General features: G+C 35.8%; 1 protein-coding gene across 10 annotated transcripts in view; it reads left to right on the plus strand.

Annotated features, from left to right (window-relative positions):
• LOC145296756 (adhesion G protein-coupled receptor L4-like) overlaps nt 1–23,299 on the plus strand; it is a 700,831-nt gene that overhangs the window by 496,712 nt on the left and 180,820 nt on the right. For all 10 annotated transcript variants that reach the window (XM_080142799.1, XM_080142801.1, XM_080142796.1 and 7 more), the window contains 2 exons: nt 12,816–12,936; nt 21,751–21,955. In XM_080142799.1, coding sequence (XP_079998925.1) covers nt 12,873–12,936; nt 21,751–21,955 — 269 coding nt within the window. In that variant the 5' untranslated portion in view covers nt 12,816–12,872. The remainder of the gene's footprint in view (nt 1–12,815; nt 12,937–21,750; nt 21,956–23,299) is intronic.

Below are 23,299 nucleotides of genomic sequence, written 5' to 3' on the forward strand. Positions count from 1 at the left end.
TGTTGATGCAATTCTCTATCTATATAAAAGCCAAGTATGTCCAAGGATGGAGTATTGTTGCTACATCTGGGCAGGAGCTGCTAAAAACACTCTATCCTGCCTTAACAGAGAACAAAATAGGCTTCATGGCTTAGTGGGAGATGCCTTTTTCTCTTCCCTGCAACCTCTCTCCCACAAGAGACGTTGCGAGCCTATCTTTGTTTTATCGTTACTTCCATGGTAAGTGCTCGTCTGAGCTCCAATCCCTGGTCAGCCTTTGCCGATCTTTCACGAAAAACACCCATCTAGCTGAAACCACTGTCAAAAATTTTCCCCACTCTTTATCTGTGCAAAAACCAAAACGTAGATTCCATGAACAAAGCTTCTTTCTTAGAAGTGCACGTCTGTGGAACTCTGTTCCGTCTGCCTGTTTCCCACCTAACTACAATCTGGATGTCTTCAAGTCCAACAAATTCCTGATGAACTACCCCCTTAAGTAAGACACTTTATCAAATCTCAACACTAACGTACTGTACACGCAATAACCCTTATCCCCGAGTGGCTCCCGGGCCTTGATAAGTGGTGACCACCTTGTAAAAAAAAAACAAAAAAAAAAACAAACAAAAACACATATCCTGCCCTTTGTTTATCCTTTCATCTTTTTATAAGTAAACAAGCTGTCAGTTAGAAACAAATTATAATTTCGATGTGAACTTCTGAGCATCTGTTTAACAATCTAAGTTTCCTTGTTGATATTGATCAGATTTCTCAAGGTCAGCTTTTGAAATTGATCGATGTTTTGTTCCCCCCTCCCCCTACATTTTTTTTAATTCTCTGAATCAGTTTTAATCTCCGTAACTGTGTCTTCGGAAAGAAACAAATTTATTTCTAAGAATGATTTTAAAATCACTTTCGGAAAAAGCAAAAAAAAAAACTTGGGATCAAATAGCAAAACAAAACGCGATATAATAATCCTCTGCAGAGTGCAACATACTTTCTTTTCTCTCTTGAATATAGTTTGACCTAAATAAAAACAAGAACCAATATACTGAAGATGTGTCCATTCAGTCTGTGCGTTTAGAATTGAAAATGCTACTCCAAATTTCAACCCTTTATCGAGATACATTAATCTAAACCTCAAAGACAGACTTTGATCTGGTAAAACTTCAAAGGAAGATTAAATTTGGGCAGTGTTGGGTGATGTGTACAGAACTGGAAATTTTGATGGTATGATCATGTTGAAAGAATAGACAAGAGTTTTGTGTGAGTGTTGAATAGTTGAGTTAGCAGGGTCAGTTTACAGGGGATGGCCAGAGAAAACGTGAGATGAAGTGGACTTCAGAGAAAGGATAAATAAACCAGCGAATGAAAATATTATCTCCTTTTAATTATAATGACCAAAGGAATCTAGAGGGAGGGGTAGACCATGAAAGACATTGAGCCAATTAAGGATGACCTTAGGAAGTTTAGATTATGACCAGGTTTGAAGAGCAATCCGGCAAAAACCGTCCAATTTGTGCTAGCATAGAAACGATTTTAAACAGTGATGAAAGGATTGTATAAATTAAAAGTTGTCTCTTTAAGTGTCAAGAATAATTCTAAGTTTTTTTTTTTTTTGTTTTTGTTTTTTTTTTTCTTAGCCAAAATATGTATTTTGGTATAAAACGTTTGCCAATAACATAGTTAAAGGAAGAAATGATAAAAATAGGCTAGTTAGAATCAAATATTAATCTCAGATGAGTTGCTATTTGGATCGGACTTTTAAAATGACATGACATTACTTTGTATGTTAGAAGCTCTAATAATCTTTACTCCACATCGTTTTTGGATTCCAATTTGGTAAATGCTATCCTTATTTTATTGATCTCTCCAGATGGTTAGATACAAACTCAAGTATTAAGTTGGAATTAAAACAAAAAAAAACTGCTACTCCATTTTTTTAGCACACTATAACTGTAAAAATGCGTAAGCAGCATCGGCATTTTCTCGCATGGGCGCCTCAGGCGATTAACGATAAAGTAACACTTCAAATAGAATGTAAAACTTTGAATGGTGAACCTCCTGGGACTGAACAGAACTACACCTACACCTGGCTGCAACATAGTTACTGGTGGACTGATTGTCAAGTACGCATCCCTGATGTCTGAAATGTTAATCATCCTTACTTATATTTCTTGCATACTAAACGTTTTTATGATAATCAGGTTTTGTACCTAATATTAGTGTGGTCCGTAATGTTAGTAGTAGTAGTATTAGGGTTGTCCGTAATGTTAGTAGTATTAAGGTTGTCCGTAATGTTAGTAGTAGTAGAGCATTTGGATTCTTTTTCGAAACCCGGTCAATCCTATATTATACTAGCATGGAGACCCAACCTTGCCTGCGATTGAATGATGAGCAACAAATGTTTCACACTCCCATATTTTAAAAAATTTTTTTTTTTTTTAATCGAAATCTGTGAAATTGCTTTTTTTTCCCCCTAATCAAATCCATTCATTGCCTGCTCTAGTTGAGGATTATCGCAGTGCATCGGGAGGAAGTTTCACATGCCTCCTCGCAGTAACTTCGTACTTTGTAGAGGGCCCAGTGTTGATTTTTATAAAATTATTCTTTATATACAATGGCTTGCATTAAAGTGTAAAATGCAAAAATCAGCTGTTCCTTTTTTCATCGGATTATTTCGATTATCGATACTTATCAAAGACATTCCAGTACAAAACCTAGCATTGTCAGACACATAAAGTACGTTCATGTGAAATTTCATAAAAATCGGCCCAGCTGTTTTAGAGCCATAGGGAACTCATACACACAATCTTCTTTGTATAATAGCAGAGATTATCTCTACTTATATAAAAGGCACTTTGTGTGCGTATGTGTGAGTTCGTTCCCTATGGATTTCGAAACAGCTGGCACGATGTTTTTAAATTTCACACATGCATACTTTTTGTACCCGGGATTTTCCTTAGATAGATTTTGTATCCGAATGCCTCTGATAAGTATCGAAACCGGTCTTCCGTTTGCTTGCTTTCCAGCTGACTACAATATGGTCAAGTCCAATGTAAACAAGTTCTTGAGCAGTTCTTAAGTAGTCCAATTTACCAAATTTACACTAGTAACGATTCCTATGATATTGTTTTATTAACTACTGTACACTCTGTAACTCTTATCCTCGAGTGGCTTCTGGGCCTTGATAAGTGGTGACTCCTATGTAAAAAAATAAGTGCATTTGAAAAGTTTTATCACTGCACAAGCAGAAGGGCCCCTGCATATAAAATCAACAGTAAGTTCTTAAGACAGGAGCGTGTTTGAAATGAATGTTTTTGTTCAGAGCACCATTGAACCATGATGCATTTTATTTTTATTTTCATTAAAATAAACTAAAAGAATAAAATCATTATATATAAAATTATTTCATACAACAAACAGTAAGTACACACAGCACTGTAGAGAACTAAGTCACTTTAGGGAAGCATGTGAAGCTTCCTTCCAGTGCACCGTAGTGTCCCTGACAAGAGCAATCAATCGATTTAATTGAAAAATGGTTGATTTCCACAGATTTCGATACAATAAAAGTATTGGAAGTGTAGAAAATTTGTTAATACTCATTTAATCCCGGGCAACATCGAGTTTCCCTGCTAATTTAATATAGGTATAGGAAATAGATTAAAAAAAAATTGCTAAATATTGAAAAGACTTTCTTGTACGTGTGACGTCTTGCTATTTTTCAAAAAGTAATTTCAGAACGGAAATGACCTGAATAAAATGTTTCAATCATAAAAAAAAAAAAAAAAAAAAAAAAAATGATCCTGGATAACAATTTCCTTGAAAGATTCCAGATAATTTTTTTTTTCTCTCTCCCAACTGATTTCGCTTTGTCTGCTCGTTTCCCTATTTATTTGTGAGTAGACATCAAATATTGATGCCTACAATTGGTGACATTCATCCTAAGATTGGCCTGGGCCTCTAGCTTTTGACAACTTTTTGAGCATCTTGCAAAAATCGAAGCAGCAACTCCTACTTCTGTAACTAAAAGTTAGAAACGGGTGGCTCCTGTACTTCTTGATAATTACTAAAAAATTGCTGTTGAAGTTTTCAAAATTAGAATAATTAAAAATAACTAAACTTTTTTGCCCTTTAAAAACGAGCAAAAGTTATAGCCCGTTGTCTAAGCATGAGTGCTTTATGCCAAATAGATAGTTGAAAATGGTTAAATTTATGCTAATTTTTGCATTAAATACCAATCCCTATTAATTGACTGTTCATCGAATGGATGTCACAATACTTGGTTATCATACTCATCATAGCAAAGGTCCGTACAAAATTTTTTTTATCAGATCGACCAGTAGTTTTTCTGAGAAATATATGGATATGAAATGTTTAGATTATTTTCATCTTGGTGGTTATATTCATAGCATTTTGGCCAATATGAACTTTGACCTCGAGGTGCACCAACAAACCTCATAAAACTTGGGAACTAGTGTGAAATTTATGATTAGACCTTAGGATGAAAGTATACTTATGGCATGCAAGCTAACAAATTCCTTCAGGGATGAAAACTAGGAATTTTTGGCATCTGTTAGGATGCTCCATACCCTACATAAAGATCAGAATATAAAAAAAAAAAATGAGAAAAAGACTTATAATAATGCATTTTATTGATAATATTAATTTGCAAAAATCAGATATTTAAATTTTTTTTTTTTTTTTTTTTTTTTTTGCTAGATTGCATTTCTGGTGTGGATTTAGGTTGGAGAAAGGGGTTATTCATAATGCTCTTCACAGCAAATTTGATAGGTCACAGTAGACCGACTCCGTACTCAACACGAAAATACTCCCCAGTTTTGGCTAATAACATTCGAATTCTTGTATAAAAATATTTTTTTCACACACACACACACACACACACACACACACACACACACACACACACACAAATTTATGAATCGGAGAAAAAAGAGACCACTTATTTATGCTGGGCGGGGAAGATATTACTGTCACTTTGTTATACGATTTAATGATTCTGATATCCTTTCCATTGAACAAAAAATCTTTTTATTTTATCCGGTTTTATAAAGTCTAGGATCCTCCCTTTTTTTACTCTTTGATCTCTTTCTATCTCTATCTCCTCTTTGTCGTTTGAAGCTGACTATCCCATCTCAGATGACAGTCTGCTCCGATTCCCAGACTGACATAAAAGCCGAAAGAAGAGCCGGTCACAAAGCGGATGGGCAAAATTGGTTCCTGCAAAATGCTTTTGAATTTTCATCTAGCTTTCCTCCCTGGCCTTTCGTCCCTTGTGCGTATTTATAAGGAACGGACAAAAAAAAAAAAAAGAAAAGAAAAAAAAACAATACAGATAGACACTCTCGACGACGAGTCTCGATCGCTCGCTTGCAGAGGGGCAGCGGGTGTTTCGTGTGACAGGCCAAGTGTCCTTATGCAGAGCAAAACGCCGATGTAAGGGCAGGATGCAAGATGGAAAAAGACACCGCCTGAGTCATCACCAGACTTGAATCTTTTTAATAGGAAGGAAGCAAGCTGATACATGACTCATCTCCCCTCCCCTTCTCTTCCTTGTCTCGGTTCCCTTTACCCCTACACTTCTCTATTTACCACCCCCTCTTTCACCCTTACACGGTGGCACTTGATCATTACTGTCACCCATACACCTTTTAATGACAGAGAAAAAGTCAGAGGGAGAGGCTTAATTAAGAATCACTGGTACGGGTTAGAAGACGGCTTGTGAATAAAGATGGCCGGATAGTATGTGTATGTTTGCGTCGGGGGGGGGGGGTGCAATATCCTGCAAGAAGGGCCAAGTGGCAAGTTGTCTATTGTCATACTTTCGCTGACAACCCCCACCATTCCTTTTTTTTTTTTTTTTGCGTGTGTATCCCCGAGAGAGAAGAGGATGAAGATGCTGCACTTCCTGACCAGAGCAGCCTCCCTGATGACTACCCCAGCCGGTTTGTTTTGGCAGATGACATTTTGCAATGTGCATGCGTTTGCATTACATCCATATGCACTAGGGTTTTGAATTGTTAATTACGACCGAGAATAATCTTATGCTGTTTGTTGTCTTCCTGTTTGCTATGGGTTAGATATGGAATAACAATGTGCTTGGGGATCAGGGCGGTGGGTGAGGGCGCTTTATTTATAATTTTTTAAAAGGGGGACAAGTTCAAACAAATTAAACACGCCTGTTGGTTTTAAACAGCTTATAAAACTTTAGAAGCGTCCCTCACTCATTTCGCTTTGAACTCCACGGCATATTTCTCAGTTCAATCACCGTGTGTTATGTATTAGATGATAAACGTATATATATAATATATACGTATATGGCAGAATGTGTGTGCACATTTTTATGTATGTCCGGCAAAGGCTTTTTACGCCAGGCTTCTCGGGGGGGGGGTACTGTCTTAGAACTTTATATACCGTCTAGCTCATAATATGTACGATTTGGATTTATTTTGATCGACTTTTATAAAATTCACACCATTTCGCTCTGTCACGTGTTTGTTTGGCTTTTTAGCATAAATAAAATGAAACTAATCTGAAGAGAAGGTGTGTTTCTCGGCCTCGTGCCAGGAACATCCAGAAAGCAATGATCTTTTGATCAATGCGTGTGTGGGGGGGACTCCTTATATCAGACAATTGCTGTTCAATTTGGCCAACCCCCTTTAAATGGAGAGCTGACCCCCCCCCCCCAACATCTTGGGGAAACAAAACCGGCCAAAGTTGGGTAAACAAACCCCAAAACACTGCCTCGAAGTAATAGTTAACTGCGTTATTTCTTTTTGACCTCATTAAATATGCGCACCTGTCGATTAAGTTTTTAATACTTGAATAAATTCAAATGTCTTTCTATTACTTGGCCTTGCTGGCCTAGCGGGTAACGAGTCAGGTTTTTTTACTCTTTATTTTCCAACTTCGCCTCGAAACTTCTGGTTCGATCCTACCTGCCTACCAAAACTTTTTATTTTTCATCTACCCCCCCCCCAACACACACACCTACAAACACCCGGGCAATGCCGGGCACTCTCACTAGTGTGTGTGTGTGTATATATATATATATATATATATATATATATACACACACACACACGAGGGCGTGCAATAAGTAATGCCCCTGACCCACTTTCAGTTGTCTGATATAGCTGAAATTTTGCATGTGCAATGATATATATCTCTACGGGTTATGTGACAAATTACAGCTCTGTGGTTTCTGTTTTACAGGTGTTTGAACTGAGTCAGGTGTGAAATGGAGCCTGTTGAATGTCAAGCAGTGAATCCGGTTTTTGTATCTGAAAGGACGCACACCACAGGAGACTTTTGATGAAATGAAAGAAACTTATGGTGATAATGCTCCATCATATGACCTTGTAAAACGCTAGCATCGTGAATTCAAACATGGCCGGAAGTCTGTGGAAACAGCTCCCAGACCTGGTCCCCACCCCCTTTCTGCCATTGATGAGGCATCTGTCTGTCAAGTTGAGGTTGCCATTTTGGAAGATCGGCGCATTACTATTCGGCAAATAGCCCAAGATGTCATGATTAGTACAGGGTATGTGGAAACTATCATTCATGACCATTTGCATATGCATAAGGTGTCTGCCAGATGGATTCCCAGGTTGCTCACGCCATTCCAGAAGCGAGAACGCGTCGAGTGCTCAAGCATGAATTTGGAGATGTGCCAAGAAGATGAGTCAGTTTTTCAAGACTGATTACACAGGATGAAACCTGGGTCCATCACTATGATCCAGAGACCAAAGCACAGTAGAAGCACTTGGACTCACCACCTCCAAAGAAGGAAAGGGTGCAGCCCTCTGTTGGCAAGGTCATGCTCAGTCTTCTGGGACCATGGCGGAGTAGTGATGAGATTTCCTTGCAAAGGGTACCACAATTACAGGAGCCTATTATGCTTCACTTTTGAGGAAATTAAGGGAAGCTATGAAAATCGAGAGGCGGGGCAAGATCAGCAAAAGTACCCTCCTCCTGCAGGACAACGCTCCGGTCCACAACTCTCATGTCGCCAGATCAGAAACACAGGGGTGTGGTTATGAAATCTTACCCCATCCTCCCTACTCTCCTCACCTTGCACCCTCTGACTTTCACCTCTTCCCAGCCATGAAGTTGTTTTTGAAAGGAAAGCATTTCCTAGATGATGCAGCCTTGATTTCTGAAGTCACGTCGTGGTTGGGGGACCAACCTGGGGTGTTCTACAAAAACGGTCTCCAGAGCTGCATCAAACGATGGGAGAAATGCATAAGTCTGGACGGTTCCTATGTAGAGAAAGACTAATAACTGTGCCAAGTTTCGTTGCTCTACTGCTATGGGAAGTGGGTCAGGGGCATTACTTATTGCACACCCCTCGTGTGTGTGTGTGTGTGTGTGTGTGTGTGTGTGTGTATATATATAATATGAATGATAAAAGCCGTCCCCTCTCAAAGAATAGTTTAATTAGAATTATTAAACCCTTTTAAGAATATTTACGAATGAGTACTGTCTGGGAAGTATAATATAAGAGGCAGTCAATTAGCGTTTATGCAACGTTCACGCCTTCTGTTGTTTGAACACTCTGGATTGTCTAATGTCTGCACCTAAATTGAGCGCTTATTAGTTATCAATTCCTTTATTCTTGTGGCAATTGTTTGGTAGCTTGGAGGAAAAGACTTAGCAAATGGACTCCGAGGTTGCTTTGTGGCTAGGTTCGAATCTCTCAGCCAGCAGTAATTGTCACCTCCTACACTGATGATTGCGTAAGCATGAAACTAGTGTCAGTAGGTGTAAAAGAATTAATTACAAATATATCTCTAGTGAATATAAAAATACATAATTTTAAAGCATATATTCCTTTATAAAATAATCAAAATTGTTACGGGTAATAAGCTCAATGCATATGCTGTAAATTTTAATTACAATTATTGCAGAAAAGTCAATCCACATGTTTTAAAAATAAATATTGATAAACAAGTCATTGGTTGTAGACTGAATTTTTTTGCGGCAATTCGAATGAAAGTTTAGTGTGTATGCATGTCTTTCTTGTGGTCTATACTGGATTCCAGGACAAGAATCCATCTAGTCTGGTGGAGTATCCAGCTTCGTGTTGTTACTCGAGGTAACATCACTTGAAAAGGATGCACCATTCCTCGTAAAAGCCAGTGATGACTAGACATACCGATCGGATTTGTGGCGAGAATACTATGTGGTTTTGAATATTTGGTCAGGGTTTACTTCTAGGGGAATATATCCTCATGCCAGGTTGTTCTTACAAATCCCTATGCAGAGAGACCTTAGACATGCGAGGATAATGTCTAGTGTGTATATATATATATATATATATATATATTATACACACATACTAGCATTTCAGCCTGGTGTTGCCCGGGTTTTTGGAGGTGTATGAGCAAAAAAAAAAAAGCGGTCTATTTTTTAACTTTGATCCCTATTATGACCCCTTAACTTGATTTGAGCCCAAAACAAATGTTAAGTTAGATCCATGTCCAAGGAACCTATATCTAAAATTTCAAGTGTTTAGACCCAAAATTGTCGGAGTTTGGTAGAGTTTTCAAAGGTCAAATCGTTGAACTTTGACCCCCTAACAGCGAAATTTCTGTCCGAAAACCGATCACTAAGTTTCCCAAATCTCAGTACCCTGTATATCAAATTTCGAGTCTGTAGACTTAAAATTGACAGTTATTGCGTAGTGAAATGTACACACACACACACGTTCACACACACACACACACACACACACACATATATATATGACAATTCAGCCATACATAGGCTTCTGCGTTTCATACATGTAAGGAAGTGTCAGGTTAAAATGCATTTTACTTTGACGCTTTTCTATGGCGATGAAATGCGAAACCCTCTGTGTAGCTTAATTATATTTTAACTGATTTGGCCTACTCAAGTTTGGAGCACTGAAGTAAATAATTGGAAATCTATAGATAAAATCTCACCATTTTATGTCAATACATGAAACAATATGTAATCTAAGATGGCGGCTTGAGAATCTCTGAACATGTTGTCAGATGGGTATTTTTTGGGCGTGGGGTCTTTGTCCCTTTCGCAGTGAGCTTTTCATATTGAGTATCGAAACAAAATAAAAAGCCTTGTAGTAAATCATAATTTATTTATAAAAAAAAAATTGAAGTATTTATAAAAATATTTCGTTCACAAGCTTTTTTGTAGATCATTTCCAAACTTGTCTCAATAAAAGCAAATATTAACAAGATAGGAGGAGTATAAGAAGGTTATAGCAATGCAAGGAACCTGCTGTTGTATTGGGGTGTCGTATCGACAAACGAAAGAGTTATTTATTTTTGTTATTTCAAAAAGTAAGTTCTTGTTTACTGATTTGTATTGATATATATTTCGACGGTAATTCTTGGCCTGAAGACGTAATCCCCCAACGTGGGTGATTACAGAAACATGTATGCACATATGTAGCCATTAATGTTTGTATAAATAAAATTAATATACCTGCTCTGTTCACTCATTGAGCACTATTTTAGTAGGCACATGTTGTTTCATTGGATGTACTTCTAGGAAACTAAACTCTACTGGCTATTGATATATATATATATATATATATATATATATGGCGATTAAGCTACACTGAATATTCCGCGTTTCATCCACTCTAAGATTCGTCAGGCTTATGCGCGAATTCTGTGGTTGTTTATCGTTTTTATATATGCCATATAAAAACGATAAACAACCACAGAATTCGCGCATAAGCCTGAGTAGTCCTAGAGTGGATGAAACATTCAGTGTAGCTTAATCGCCATATATATTTTATAAATTACTAACTAGCTCTACCTACGTATTGAGCACTTTTGAAGTAAATACTTAAAGTTTACGCATAAATCTATACTTTCGTATATTAATTTTGTGTGAGTAAATTAAGTAGTCATATATATATATATATATATATATATATATAATATTGTGTATGATGCATGTCACACACAAACGCTTTCCAAAAGTTTGTGTGTGATATATCTGATAAAGTGAGAAATAATTGTTTGAAAAGCTGCTAGATATTGTTTTCCAAATATCCCACCTCTCTATCTATCCACAGATTGTTTCGCTGTAATCGCAGCTCTTTAGTGTGGCTAGACGAGCATCCATCCCAAACCCGAGATCCAACCAACAACCATTAAGCATCGAGTTAAGTCAGTAGCTCTATCCATCAGGCCACTGGGGCAGATGCGTTCAGCAATGATATCCAACAATGTTTTATACAAACATTGACCACCACTCTCACTGTGTTGCATTTGTTTGCCAAGAGTGTTTGAACCGAAAGGGGAGGCTTATATAGTCATTCAGACACTGTTTCGCTATATCACAGCTCGCATGCACATATATATATATATATATATATAGAGAGAGAGAGAGATTTGTTTTTTATTTATTTTTATTTATTTTTTTTTTTTTTTACGATAAATACGGTTAAATAGTGGTTTCGCCTTGAAGCTCATTTTTATTTACTTAGAAAGTCGCCCATGATTTATTTGGACGTACATAACATTTTATTTATTGTTATTATTTTTAAAACAGTGTATATATATATGTATTAGTTTGCTTGAAAATATATATTGCTCTTTATGGAGGTTGATAGCAATGAAGAAAAAAAAAACAAGTTTTGTGTTGTAATAGTTACAACCTATTTGATTAGTTTAGGAATATTTTGTGAATATTTTGATGCTTTCTCATTAATCCAATTCGTCTTCACCGACGTATACTGTTTATTTTTACTTTTCTTACCATTGCCAACCCGACGCCCTCATACACATTCCTTCAATTCATTGCTCTTTCAATTTTCCAAACATAAAACCATTCATGTTTATCGTCGGCAGAAAATTATTTTTTTCACAATCAGCTGTTTTTCTTATTCGGCCATTTTGTATTAGGGCATGTTTATTTGCTTCTCATGACTACGAAATGTGCTTTCAACTCCATCAATCTCAAATTCACACATACAAATGCACACACAAGTATGTATGTATATATATATACACACAAGTATGTATGTATGTATATATATATATATATATATATATATATATATATATATATACACACACACAAACACGTATAGATATTGATATACACGCATAGGTGTGTATGTACACGCAAACACGTGTATGTGTGTATATATATACGCACACACTTGTGTGTGTGTGTGTATATATATATACGCACACACTTGTGTATGTATATATATATATATATATATATATATATATACACACACGCGTACTCACATGTATGTATATTCGCACAAGTATAAACACCCGTCCGTACACTCACACGTACGTGTGTAATATATATATACACACACATACACGTGTGTGTATATATTCAACGCACACAATTACAAGTTATTTATTTTTCTTTAATTTTTCTTTGAAGAATTTCTTTTACACTTCCGCGCACTTTTGATCCCAGCAAAGGGTTTGTTGCTTTTACGTTATGTTAAGGAGGGCGGGGGGGGGGGGACAGACATAGATATTTATTTAGTACAACACTTAAACTAACAAAGACTTCTAAATTAGATTCTGTTCTGGTGAAAATTTTGTTAGGTGGCAATTTCGACCTCTTTGATATATGGGACAAGTTTTCTTTTTTTTTTTTTCTTTTTTTTTTTTTTTTTTTTTTAATGCAATCGTGATTATTTTAGATTTTTTTTTTTTTTTATTATTATTCCAGTGAAGTAATTCATCTTTGTGGTATAAATTTGATATATACATGAAATTGTTTATAGAACTTCCTTTGAATCTCTCACAAAATTTTATTTATTTTATTTATTTATTTTTTTTTCTTAGACATTTTCTGAAATGGTCAGGAGCAAGTGACAGCGTTTGTCCAAGCACGAAGTGAAAATGTCCATCTGGCGGAAATTGTGCTTATTGGCATTACTTGCCATATTCCTACAGATGTGTGAAGGTAAGTTCATTTTTTTTTTTTTTTTTTTTTTCTACATATAAATTAACAGTTCTTGTTCAGAATTTCTTCTATATGAAAAACTAAAAATAAAGAAAAATTTGTATGTACCCATGACGAAATGAAAATATACTCCAAAAATAATAAATTAATATAGTTAAATCAAATGTTATGGGTAGTTGGGGAGTGACTGTCTTGCCCACCATTTTGTAAAAAAAAAAAAAAAAAAAGTAAAAAAAATAACCTTAGCAACAAACAAAAGGAGATAATTCAACAATTCATCCTCATGTAGTAATGCCTGCGAATTCTCATTAATCACTTAAAAAAATGGTTTTCTTTATAAAAATAAAACTTTGATCAATTGACGTAATTCTTGGAATATAAGTTCATTTCATCAAGGATACGTACATTGTACAGATTTTTCTTTATAGGCCAATTATGGACAATAACCGAATTAATATCATCACATTTACATACGGGTTCCTATAATATCGAAGTTGAGTTACGTTTAGTAGTATGGATGAGGATTTGGGAATAGTAAGTTTTCTTTTTTGTATTCATCTCCAGTTAGACCAAACGACACATTCTCATGACAGTTTTATATGCCTTACTACTACTTATGGCAATTTGGAAGCGGGTGTTTTGTTTGTTTGACACCATCACTACAAATTTGCTTTAAAAGATCAACGGCCTCTTTCTATCCGGTTTGGCTTTTTATTAGTTTCTTCCTTTCAGATGCATTACTTTCAACACAGCTGAGGCGATCCATCTACTACTCTATATAGTAATCCTCTGGAATATCAGGAGGCTAACAGGTGCTACACCTTGCTTAAGGGTGACCTGGAACTGTGCAAGGCTGAGGCGTTCAGCTTCGTGATATCTTATACATGTATACCTAAATGCATACAGCACCTAGCATTCTCAAATGGTCACCCATCTGGTACTGGTCAGGCACAATATAGCTTAACTGCAGTGATTCTAATAAGAACCAGTGCTTCAACATGATTGTTGTAATCATATTGTATATAATAATAATAATAATAAAATCTGTCCTAGTGGTTTGTAATAAAATGTTACAAGCATGCCAATAGTAGTATTATTTTTGTATTAGATGAGATTACACCAGGTCTTCACGAACAGCAAAAAGTCAATTACAAGGATATCTTGGATAATGCATGTGTCTTATAGTCTTTCATATTTCCAGGAATTTCCACAGCGAACTCTTTCATCTATTATATAAAAGCGAAAATATGTGTGTATATGTGTGCGTACAATTTTTTTTTTTTGTATGTCCGGCAAAGGCTTTTCCCGGGGAGGTGTGGGGTCACCATGTCTTAGAACTTTTTATATACTCCATAGATTATAATATTTCTGATTTACGAAACAAGGTCGTCTCTATCTTTTATTTGAGCGACTTTTATTTTATAAAATTCACGCTATCCCATAGTCCCGGCAAGACATCACATTTTTTTTTTTTTTTTTTTTTTCCCCACATTCTTTTTCTCCTTCACGGTATGGGTTCAAGCCTGCCTGCCTGCCTACCTACCTACTACCACTTTTTTTTTTTTTTTTTTTTTGCTCAGCACACGGGCAACGCCGGGCATCCAGGCTGGTATGTAATATATTGATGTTAGCATTCTGTGGATTTTCAACATAAATGAAGGCACCCCGATATCATTGTAGCTCTCTTGTAAAATGTATTTATCTGAGCTAGTAGGGACGGTCGGCATAGTCTGGTCATAAAATGCTAAATATACTATTTTAATTTATGCAGATTTTGTAAATATTATCAATTTTCTATCAATTTTTATATATTATAAAGTTGTGATTTCAAAAATGAAAAAAAAATTTATCCGTTTGACTTTGGTGCATTAATTTTAAACTAAAACTTGTGAAGAAAAAAATATGTATATATTTATGTAACTTGAGTGTCATCACCTATAATCGAAACCAAAACATGAATATTTGGTAAAATTATTTATTACAAGAAATGGAAGGTTATAATAATTAAACGACAGTGATGCGGAAGAAAAAAGATGTAAGTATAACACAAAATAATACATGATATTGTATTAATATCCATAAGTTGGATTATTCAAACTATTGTCTTATCTTAGATGTTATCCTCACATTTCCACTGATGCAACTTCGATTATTTTTACTTGCATCGTGTCGAACTCTGTAAGCTATATGAAATTTCAGACAGAATCTTTTATTTAATCCAAGAGAGTAGACTCATCTTGTTCTGTCAGGTGCACAGCTTACATTTTTAGTGTCACCTGTACTGAGGATTAAACCATGCTCCAAAAGTCGATTAGAACTGATAATTACTCAGCACTTCGTCCATTGTACCACATGGCCATATGGTGGTTACATCGGCTGAAACGTTGTGAGAATAACTTCCAAGATGAGTTATAGTTTGAATAATAAAAATTAACAATCCTCCTCCTCTAAAAAGAAAAAGTCTGAAGCATGTCAGTTTGGTTTTATAATATTGATATATTTCTTCGGGTTTAATATCCATTTTTACATGCTGGCATTTGTTGAAAATCCTCCAGAAAAGGCATGAAGCCACTTGATATAAGGTGCTAAAATAAATAAATACCACTTCACGATCAAAAACTTGCTAACAATTAAGTGTTAGGTCGAATACATTCTGACCCAGAAAATGGCAATTCTTTCCTCTTTGTCAGAAATGGCTCTCCTGGAATATGAGAACTAAAGGACAAAATAAGGTAAGCAAGAGTTATGGAGCTGCTGAAAGTAAAGTCCAATTATATACTTATTGGAAATGCATTGTCTAGTTAAATATGATAGCACATTTGCAAACTATATAAAGGCTTTCAACATTTAGGGCTATTGACTACTTATCCGCACCAAGTTGGTTTTCACTATTATGTACTGTTTGCATTAATTATATAAGTTATACCAAGACTTTGATACTACCCGGTCTTTTAAAGGTGTAACTAACCTTGTTTATGCCAGGAAAAACTCTAATTAAATCGACTTTTTGCTATAATGATGTGCACAAGTCTGGAAATTTAACTTGGCACCAATTCATAAATAAATGAGATGTTTTAAAAGAACTTCAGTTTTGTCACAGGGAATAGAACCGAGGTGTTCTGATAGAATTTTGAAAAGTTTTCACGTTTACCTCTTTACACCTATTGAAAACTATAAGTACTTACCTGGTGTCACCCGGGATTCAGTAAACATTTTAGTTTAAAATTTTTTAAAAATTAATGCATAAGTCAATGATGGTGAAAACAAAAGCTCCAAATAATAGGAGGTAACTCATTAACTTTTAAGTTTAAATCGGAATTGTCTCCCTTACAACTGTAACCTGATTATCTTCGCCACAATAAAACAACACAATTTGTATTTGGATTCATCGGATTACTGTTATCTTGGGTGTGGTTTTCATAACGGTTTAGTCGATGTAACCAACAACCTTCCTCAGGTGTATCTTGTTGAACTCGGGAATTTGGAGGTTACATCGACTGGTTGTTGTGAAAATCAAACTCAATATGAGAACAGTAGCCCGATGAATCCAAATAATACGAATAACCAATACTAGTTTTTTTTTTATTTTTATTTTTTAATAATTCAGTAATATTCATGTAATTTCGACTGCATAATTTGACAGCTACCATTGTAATTTATTAGAATTGACAAAAAAAAATCGGTTGAAACCAGTTTTTTATCTGAAAACTCCATTCATCAACTTCAAAATCTTGTCCCAATTCTGTAGAAGTGTCAAAAATTTTGCTTTAAAATATCCCTTATTTTGATTATTGTTAATCTTAATTATTTTCTGATTATATTCTTAGTATCACCTGTACTGAGGATTTTTGAAAGCTACTTAGCCCTGATTAGCAGGGAGACCCGACGTTGCTCGAGATTGAATCATCGACTGTTCCACATTTCTAATACCATTTTTTTTTTTTTTTTTTTTGTCATTGAAATAGCTCCTTTTTTCAACCAACTTAATTGCTCTAATCGAGAACTCGCTGTGATGATTTGGTAGAAAGCTTCACATACTTCCTTGCAATGAATTAGTTCACAATACACTGTAGTCTACATTGCACTGCAGAGAATCTTCTGTTGATTTAGAAAATTTTATTTTCTAAAATCATTTTTATATATGATGGTATTCATTAAAATTAAAAATGCAAACGTCAAGTATCATGGTTCAATTGTGGTCTAAACAGAAACCTTCATCTCGAACGCTCGCTTGTCTTATCAAAGTATCTATTGTTTATATACGCCAAACCCTTCTGCTTGTACATTCATAAAACTTCCCAAATGCACTTATGATGTTAGGTTGTATAAGGGTGTTACCTTTGATCAAAATCGGACTGTTCCTTCTTGAATCTGATTTTTTTAAATTATCAATTTTCAATACTTATCCGTGGCATTCTAATACAGAACCTACCTAAGAACACTCCTAGGCACATAAAGTAGATTTACATGCGATTTCATAAAAAGTGGAGTCCATAGGGAACGAATTTACACAAACAAAATGCCTTTAATATATAAGTAGAGATTTTACTTAGCACTTTATCCATTGCACCACAACTTCTTTAAATTCTGAAGTAGTACTAGATGAATCATGACAATGTTTCTATGGCAGATGTGATGATCCTGAACGAGGAACGAGCGATGATAGTGGTTCCAATTTGTCTCACCTCCACCATTAAAGGGTCCATCTTGGCTCGGCATGCAATTTGAAGATTAGAGAAATCATAGGTTGCGAGCGAGGATCCGAACGCTACTCCATCGATTATGAATACCAGTGTTAGTGTAGACGATCTTGTGTATTTATTTTAACATCGAAGACAAACGAGTCCAAAGATGTTATGTAAATCAAATTGGTTTGCATATGTTGGATTTAAGTGAATAAAAGAAAGAACCTAATTCATATTAGGGAGCCGGGATTTGATTATCTGAATGCGTGAAGAGCAAAAGGGAAAGAAAGAGAAAAGAAAGTGAGAGAAAACGTTCAGTTAGCTGCGAGTCTGATTTAGTTCTTGACTGATGCAACAAGTTGATTTTCATTTTATTACTTGAATTCTATCGTTAACCCTACCATTAAAGTTATGATGAAAAATCTCCCAGGATAGACTTTCGAGACAAAAGAACGGTAGAGAGTAAGACGAGTAAGACGACTCAAAGAAGCAGCACATATACTGGGAAACAATCAGTTACTAAGTAGACCTAGTATAGAATTTAACATGGTATGGGAACCGTTAATTATGAATAGTAGATAGTATATATAGTAGTTATTTATTTGCTTCCCCACTAAACAAATTAGGCACAAGGCTGGTTTTTTAATGTGGAGAGAGAAGGGGGACCAGCTTCCTCGAGGAGGGGGAATTGGATAGTCACAATTGGTATGAAGGGTTTCCTCTACATTGACCAAAACTGATTGCTACAAGAGCAATGTTCTGATATGTGGGGTTGCCCCCACATTTGTACTTTAGTGCAGCATCTGCCGGAACAGATACTACACTTTTGATCTTTGATCTCAGGCCAAGATAGTATATATAGTAATAAAAAAAATAATTATACACACGCACAGAACTTGAATGCCTACTAGACACTGTCCTCGAGTGTCTAAGGTCTCTCTGTACAGGAGTTTGTCAGAACAACCTGGCATGAGGATACGTTTTCCAAAGAAGTATACCCTGACCAAATATTCAAAATGACATAGTATTCACTGCTCAAATAAGATCTCCTCACCATGGCTTTGGCCTTTTGGTCAAGATCAAAGTGTAGCATCTGTTCTTCAGATGCTGCACTTCATTTTCTTGTTCTCTTTCGGTGGAGGAGAAATTCTTCACGACTGAGACAATTTTTATTTTTGTACCTTTTCTCCACGTTAAAAAACGACCCTGGTGTCTAACTCTGTCCCGTGGGGAGGCATAGTAAATAGGTACATTAGTTTTTACAAGAAATGGTGCATCTTCTCCAAGTGATGTTACCTCAACTAGCAGCACGAAGCTGGATACTCCACCAGACTAGATAAATTCTTGTCCTTGAATTCAGTAAGACCAAGAGACCAAAACGAAGATACTACAACGTATGAAAATGGTTAATTGGGGAGAGGAAAATTATGTTCTCAATTTCTTTACTAACTCGGTGTTTGAGAGATAAAGAACTTTAATAAACATTTGAATATCTATGTATCTCAAATGGGGTTCATGGTCCTGGATATGACCTTAAACTATATCCAGTGGTGAGGCCCTAGCTTGCGGGCTTTGGGGAGTGTGGAGCCACCCTTTAATTGCCATTGCTCCCAGGTCCACTCTGACCCAGAGTGGTAGTATCTGTTAGGGTCTCAACTATGGGTTAAATAGAATCCGACTTAAAAAAACAACAAATATATTCTATTAAAAAACTTTTTCTTAAATCTTTGGATTCGGAATTAAATAACCTGAAAAGGGTTGATATGCCGTAAAACAACCAACCAATCATATGGGGTTCAAGTGTTAGCCCGAGGTAGTGGGTCCCTGGATTTCTGAGAACTTTGACTGAAGTATAATAAATAGCAATAAAGCGATATTTACAACTAGAAATAAAATGGGTTCAAGCCTCCCAAAATTTGTACTGAAAGATCCGTGGTGCAGTGGTTAGAGTACTTGGAGACATCAATTGTAAAAGTAACCTGGGTTTTTAAGGCTCAATTCTCAGTGTGGCCACGTGAAAATTACGTAGGACCTTTATCCAGTCATAGTTGATGGAACGAGAGCATGCTACCCCTTTTGAAGTAAACAAAGAGTTCCGTTCAAAATTCCGTCCAAATTCCTCCTATCTGGTGTTACAGATCAGGCTATCTAAAGATACTGGCTTCCTGACCTAAAATGCACCAAACATTGCGTCTTTTTCTTTGTGAAACTTAATCATGTTCTGTGAAGCAAAAAACAATTCTCTACAAAAGCATCAAACCAAACACTATGAATAAATATATGAAGATTTAAACAACTTGAAGTATAAATTTTTTTTTTTTTTTTGCATAATTATCGATTCCCGAAAATAAATAACTTGAAGATGGTTAATATAAAAAACAAAACAACCAAACCTTCTGTCATCATCCTAATCCACTAATTTATCATCATTGAATAAACTTATTCAACAGAAGGTGAAAATAGAATGAAGGTTCTTTCCAAATTGATTTCAGACAGCACAGGGATAGTTTAGTCTGTTTTTTTTTTTTTTTTTTTCTTTACGTGCTGACTTCGCGCGATGGAATTGATGTTTATATATTTAAAAGATAAATGACTTTATCGATGTTTTAGAACAGGAGACTTTGATATGGTTACGTTAAAAGAATGGATTAGAGTTCTTGTGTCGGTAAATGTAGAACAGTGAAGGTAGTAGATCCAGTTCACAGGAGAAGGTCAAGGAAAACATTGGAGGAAATAATAAATGTGGACTACAGAGAAAAGAGGGGTAAATAAGGACTCTGGTAGAGATAAGTTCGTTTGGAAGTAATTTTTTTAAAAGCTGTCAAAGACATGGCATTATGTCAATGTGGTTAAACTGAAGATGAGGGATAACGTTTTGATTTGAAAGTAGACACTTATTTTCCAAGTGTGTGTGTGTGTGTGTGAAATTCAATTTTATTTTTTATTTTTTTTTTTATTTTTAATAAAGTGATACATGATTCAAACTGAGGTGTGGCGTTGGTAGTTCAAACGTTAGATTCTGACTTAGATTCCAACTCCTAAAGCAATTAATTTGCTCCCTCTATACCACGGTGCTGATAAAAACAGTGGAGATACAGATCGGAGATAGAAGAATCCTGTCAGTCTGGTGAGACTGACAACAGGCCACACACCACAAACCACATGCCTACAGTGAAAGTGTCTTGGTGCTCTTCATCACATGCCAACCTTCAAGCAGTTTGCCAGCCCCCCCCCTCTTTATCTGCATATCACCTCTCTTTCACTGTTTTGGGTCAAATATGTAAAGCTTTAATACTTTTTATGTTATTTTAAACAAAGTGAAAATTCCATTTGTCTATTAATAGTGATAACTGCAGTTTGTCAAAGTTTCTAAAGCGTAGTTTTTTTTTTTTTTTTTTTTTTTCGTCTGTTACGCATGTGTTCTCTCTTGTGTGTGTGTGTGTGTGTGAGTGTGCCTTTCTGTCTGTCTGTGTGTGAGTGTGCCTTTCTGTCTGTCTGTGTGTGAGTGTGCCTTTCTGTCTGTCTGTGTGTGAGTGTGCCTTTCTGTCTGTCTGTGTGTGTGAGTGTGCCTTTCTGTCTGAGTGTGCACCTTTCTGTCTGTGTGTGTGTACCTTTCTGTGTGTGTGTACCTTTCTGTCTGTGTGTGTACGTGTGTGTATGTACGTGTGTGTGTGTGTGTGTACCTTTCTGTGTGTGTGTGTGTACCTTTCTGTCTGTGTGTGTGTATACCTTTCTGTCTGTGTGTGTATACCTTTCTGTCTGTGTGTGTGTGTACCTGTGTGTGTGTGTGTGTGTGTGTACCTGTGTGTGTGTGTGTGTGTGTGTACCTGTGTGTGTGTGTGTGTGCCTTTCTGTGTGTGTGCGCGCGCCTTTCTCTTTCTTGCGAGTCTTTCTCTTTTGCGTAGGTGTATATGTGTGTGTGCCTTTCTCTTTCCCAAGAGAAACAAACATCACAAATAAATATTGCAAGATATAAAGACCTTGAAGCCTAGAAACGATTTCCAAAATTACCTGAAAAGGATTGGTACACCATAAAACAAAACAACCAAACCAGGATATACACGTACTTCAGCTATTTTCTAATCAACCTGTTAACCTTTTGTTTTTTTATTGTCTTTGTATTTTCCAGCTCAATACAATCAAGGTGAAGAGTTGAAAGCGTTCACATGTGAAGGAAGCACACTGTCCATCAGTTGTTTACATAAAGGACTCATTCGTATTGTGCGTGCAAACTATGGACGATTCACCATAACACAGTGCAATTTCTATGCACAAACGGAAGGTTGGGACATGCAATGTCACTCTCCCAACTCTGACATTGTGGTTCGACAAAGGTGTGTATAAATGAAACTTTTTTTTTTAAAATTCATTCCTCATTTTCCCTTTCGACTATTACCAAAAAATATACGCAATCTTTTAAAAACAAATTACATAAAATTTCTTTAACATTTGACGAAAGACGAATATTAGATTTCAGTTGCGAACATATGGGAGTTTGATCGGATGTCCTATTCGTTTTGCGGGCCGAGAGTATTCACGGCATTCCCTTGAATAATGGGGATGGAGAAGCGCTGTTAGATCAAAGTTGGTTCATGATGGTTCCTGATGTGACATATTGTTCATAGATTAAGGCAGTTAGAGATCCTCCATTCGTTTCAACTGTGAGTTGTTGAAATAAATCTGTCAAAGACTTGCATATTTTGACTGTTTGTGGTGTTCTGCTATGCTGTTTAAAAATTAATTCCATCTCTAAAATTAATTATTTACCAATCTAGTTTTATATTAATACTAGTAGGCCGCCTGACATTGCCCGGTCATAAGAGACGCTTAAATGATATTTTAATTCATGCAAATTATGTATTATTATAGAGACAATTCTCTATCGATATTTACATTAAACCTAATAAATAGTAGTGAGATCAAAACTAACTATATATATATATATATATATATATATACTGGAATGCCATCAGCTAGAATCGAAATAAAAAATTACAACTCTCCACTCTCAGCTTCCAAGCAATGCAACCCCTCCCCTCCCATATATATATATATATGAATTCACCTGTTATGCTTTTTTTAAAAAGATGAAATCGCCCAATCGTTGAAGACGGGATTCAAGCAAATGTGCAAGGTCCAGTTATATTTATACAGTCCTGGTCAAAATCATAAGACCACTTAAGAAAGTAAGCGTTTACACATATTATCAAATTTTTAATCAAACAAATGGTTGAAACCATTGCCAAAAGGGAAAATATGACGAAAAAAAATGAAATCTGCTTCATTCGAAACCTTAACCCTGATCTAATAATTATTTTTTAAAAAACATTTTCACCTGGTCAAAATGATAAGACCACTGATAATTTATGTAACAAAAGACAATTATAAATTACTAAAAAGGGTCTCAGTATTTAGCCTCCATTATTACGAATTACTTCAAAAATTCTCTTCGGCATGCTTGTGACTAAGTTTTTTATTGGTTGCGAAGGAATTTTATCCCATGAAACTGAATCAGAAAGTTCCTTTATCGAATCATACTGGGTTCCATCCTTGAGCACTTCTTTTGCCATACATCCCCAAAGATTTTCAATGCGATTGAGGTCTGGAGAACATGATGGATGATCTAACAATTCTATATTATTTGAAAGTATTCTCATGCTTGTCGAGAAGTGTGTATC

The sequence above is a fragment of the Euprymna scolopes genome, chromosome 17, assembly GCF_053919585.1.
Source record: "Euprymna scolopes isolate OS-2025 chromosome 17, ASM5391958v1, whole genome shotgun sequence".
NCBI lineage: Eukaryota > Metazoa > Mollusca > Cephalopoda > Sepiida > Sepiolidae > Euprymna > Euprymna scolopes.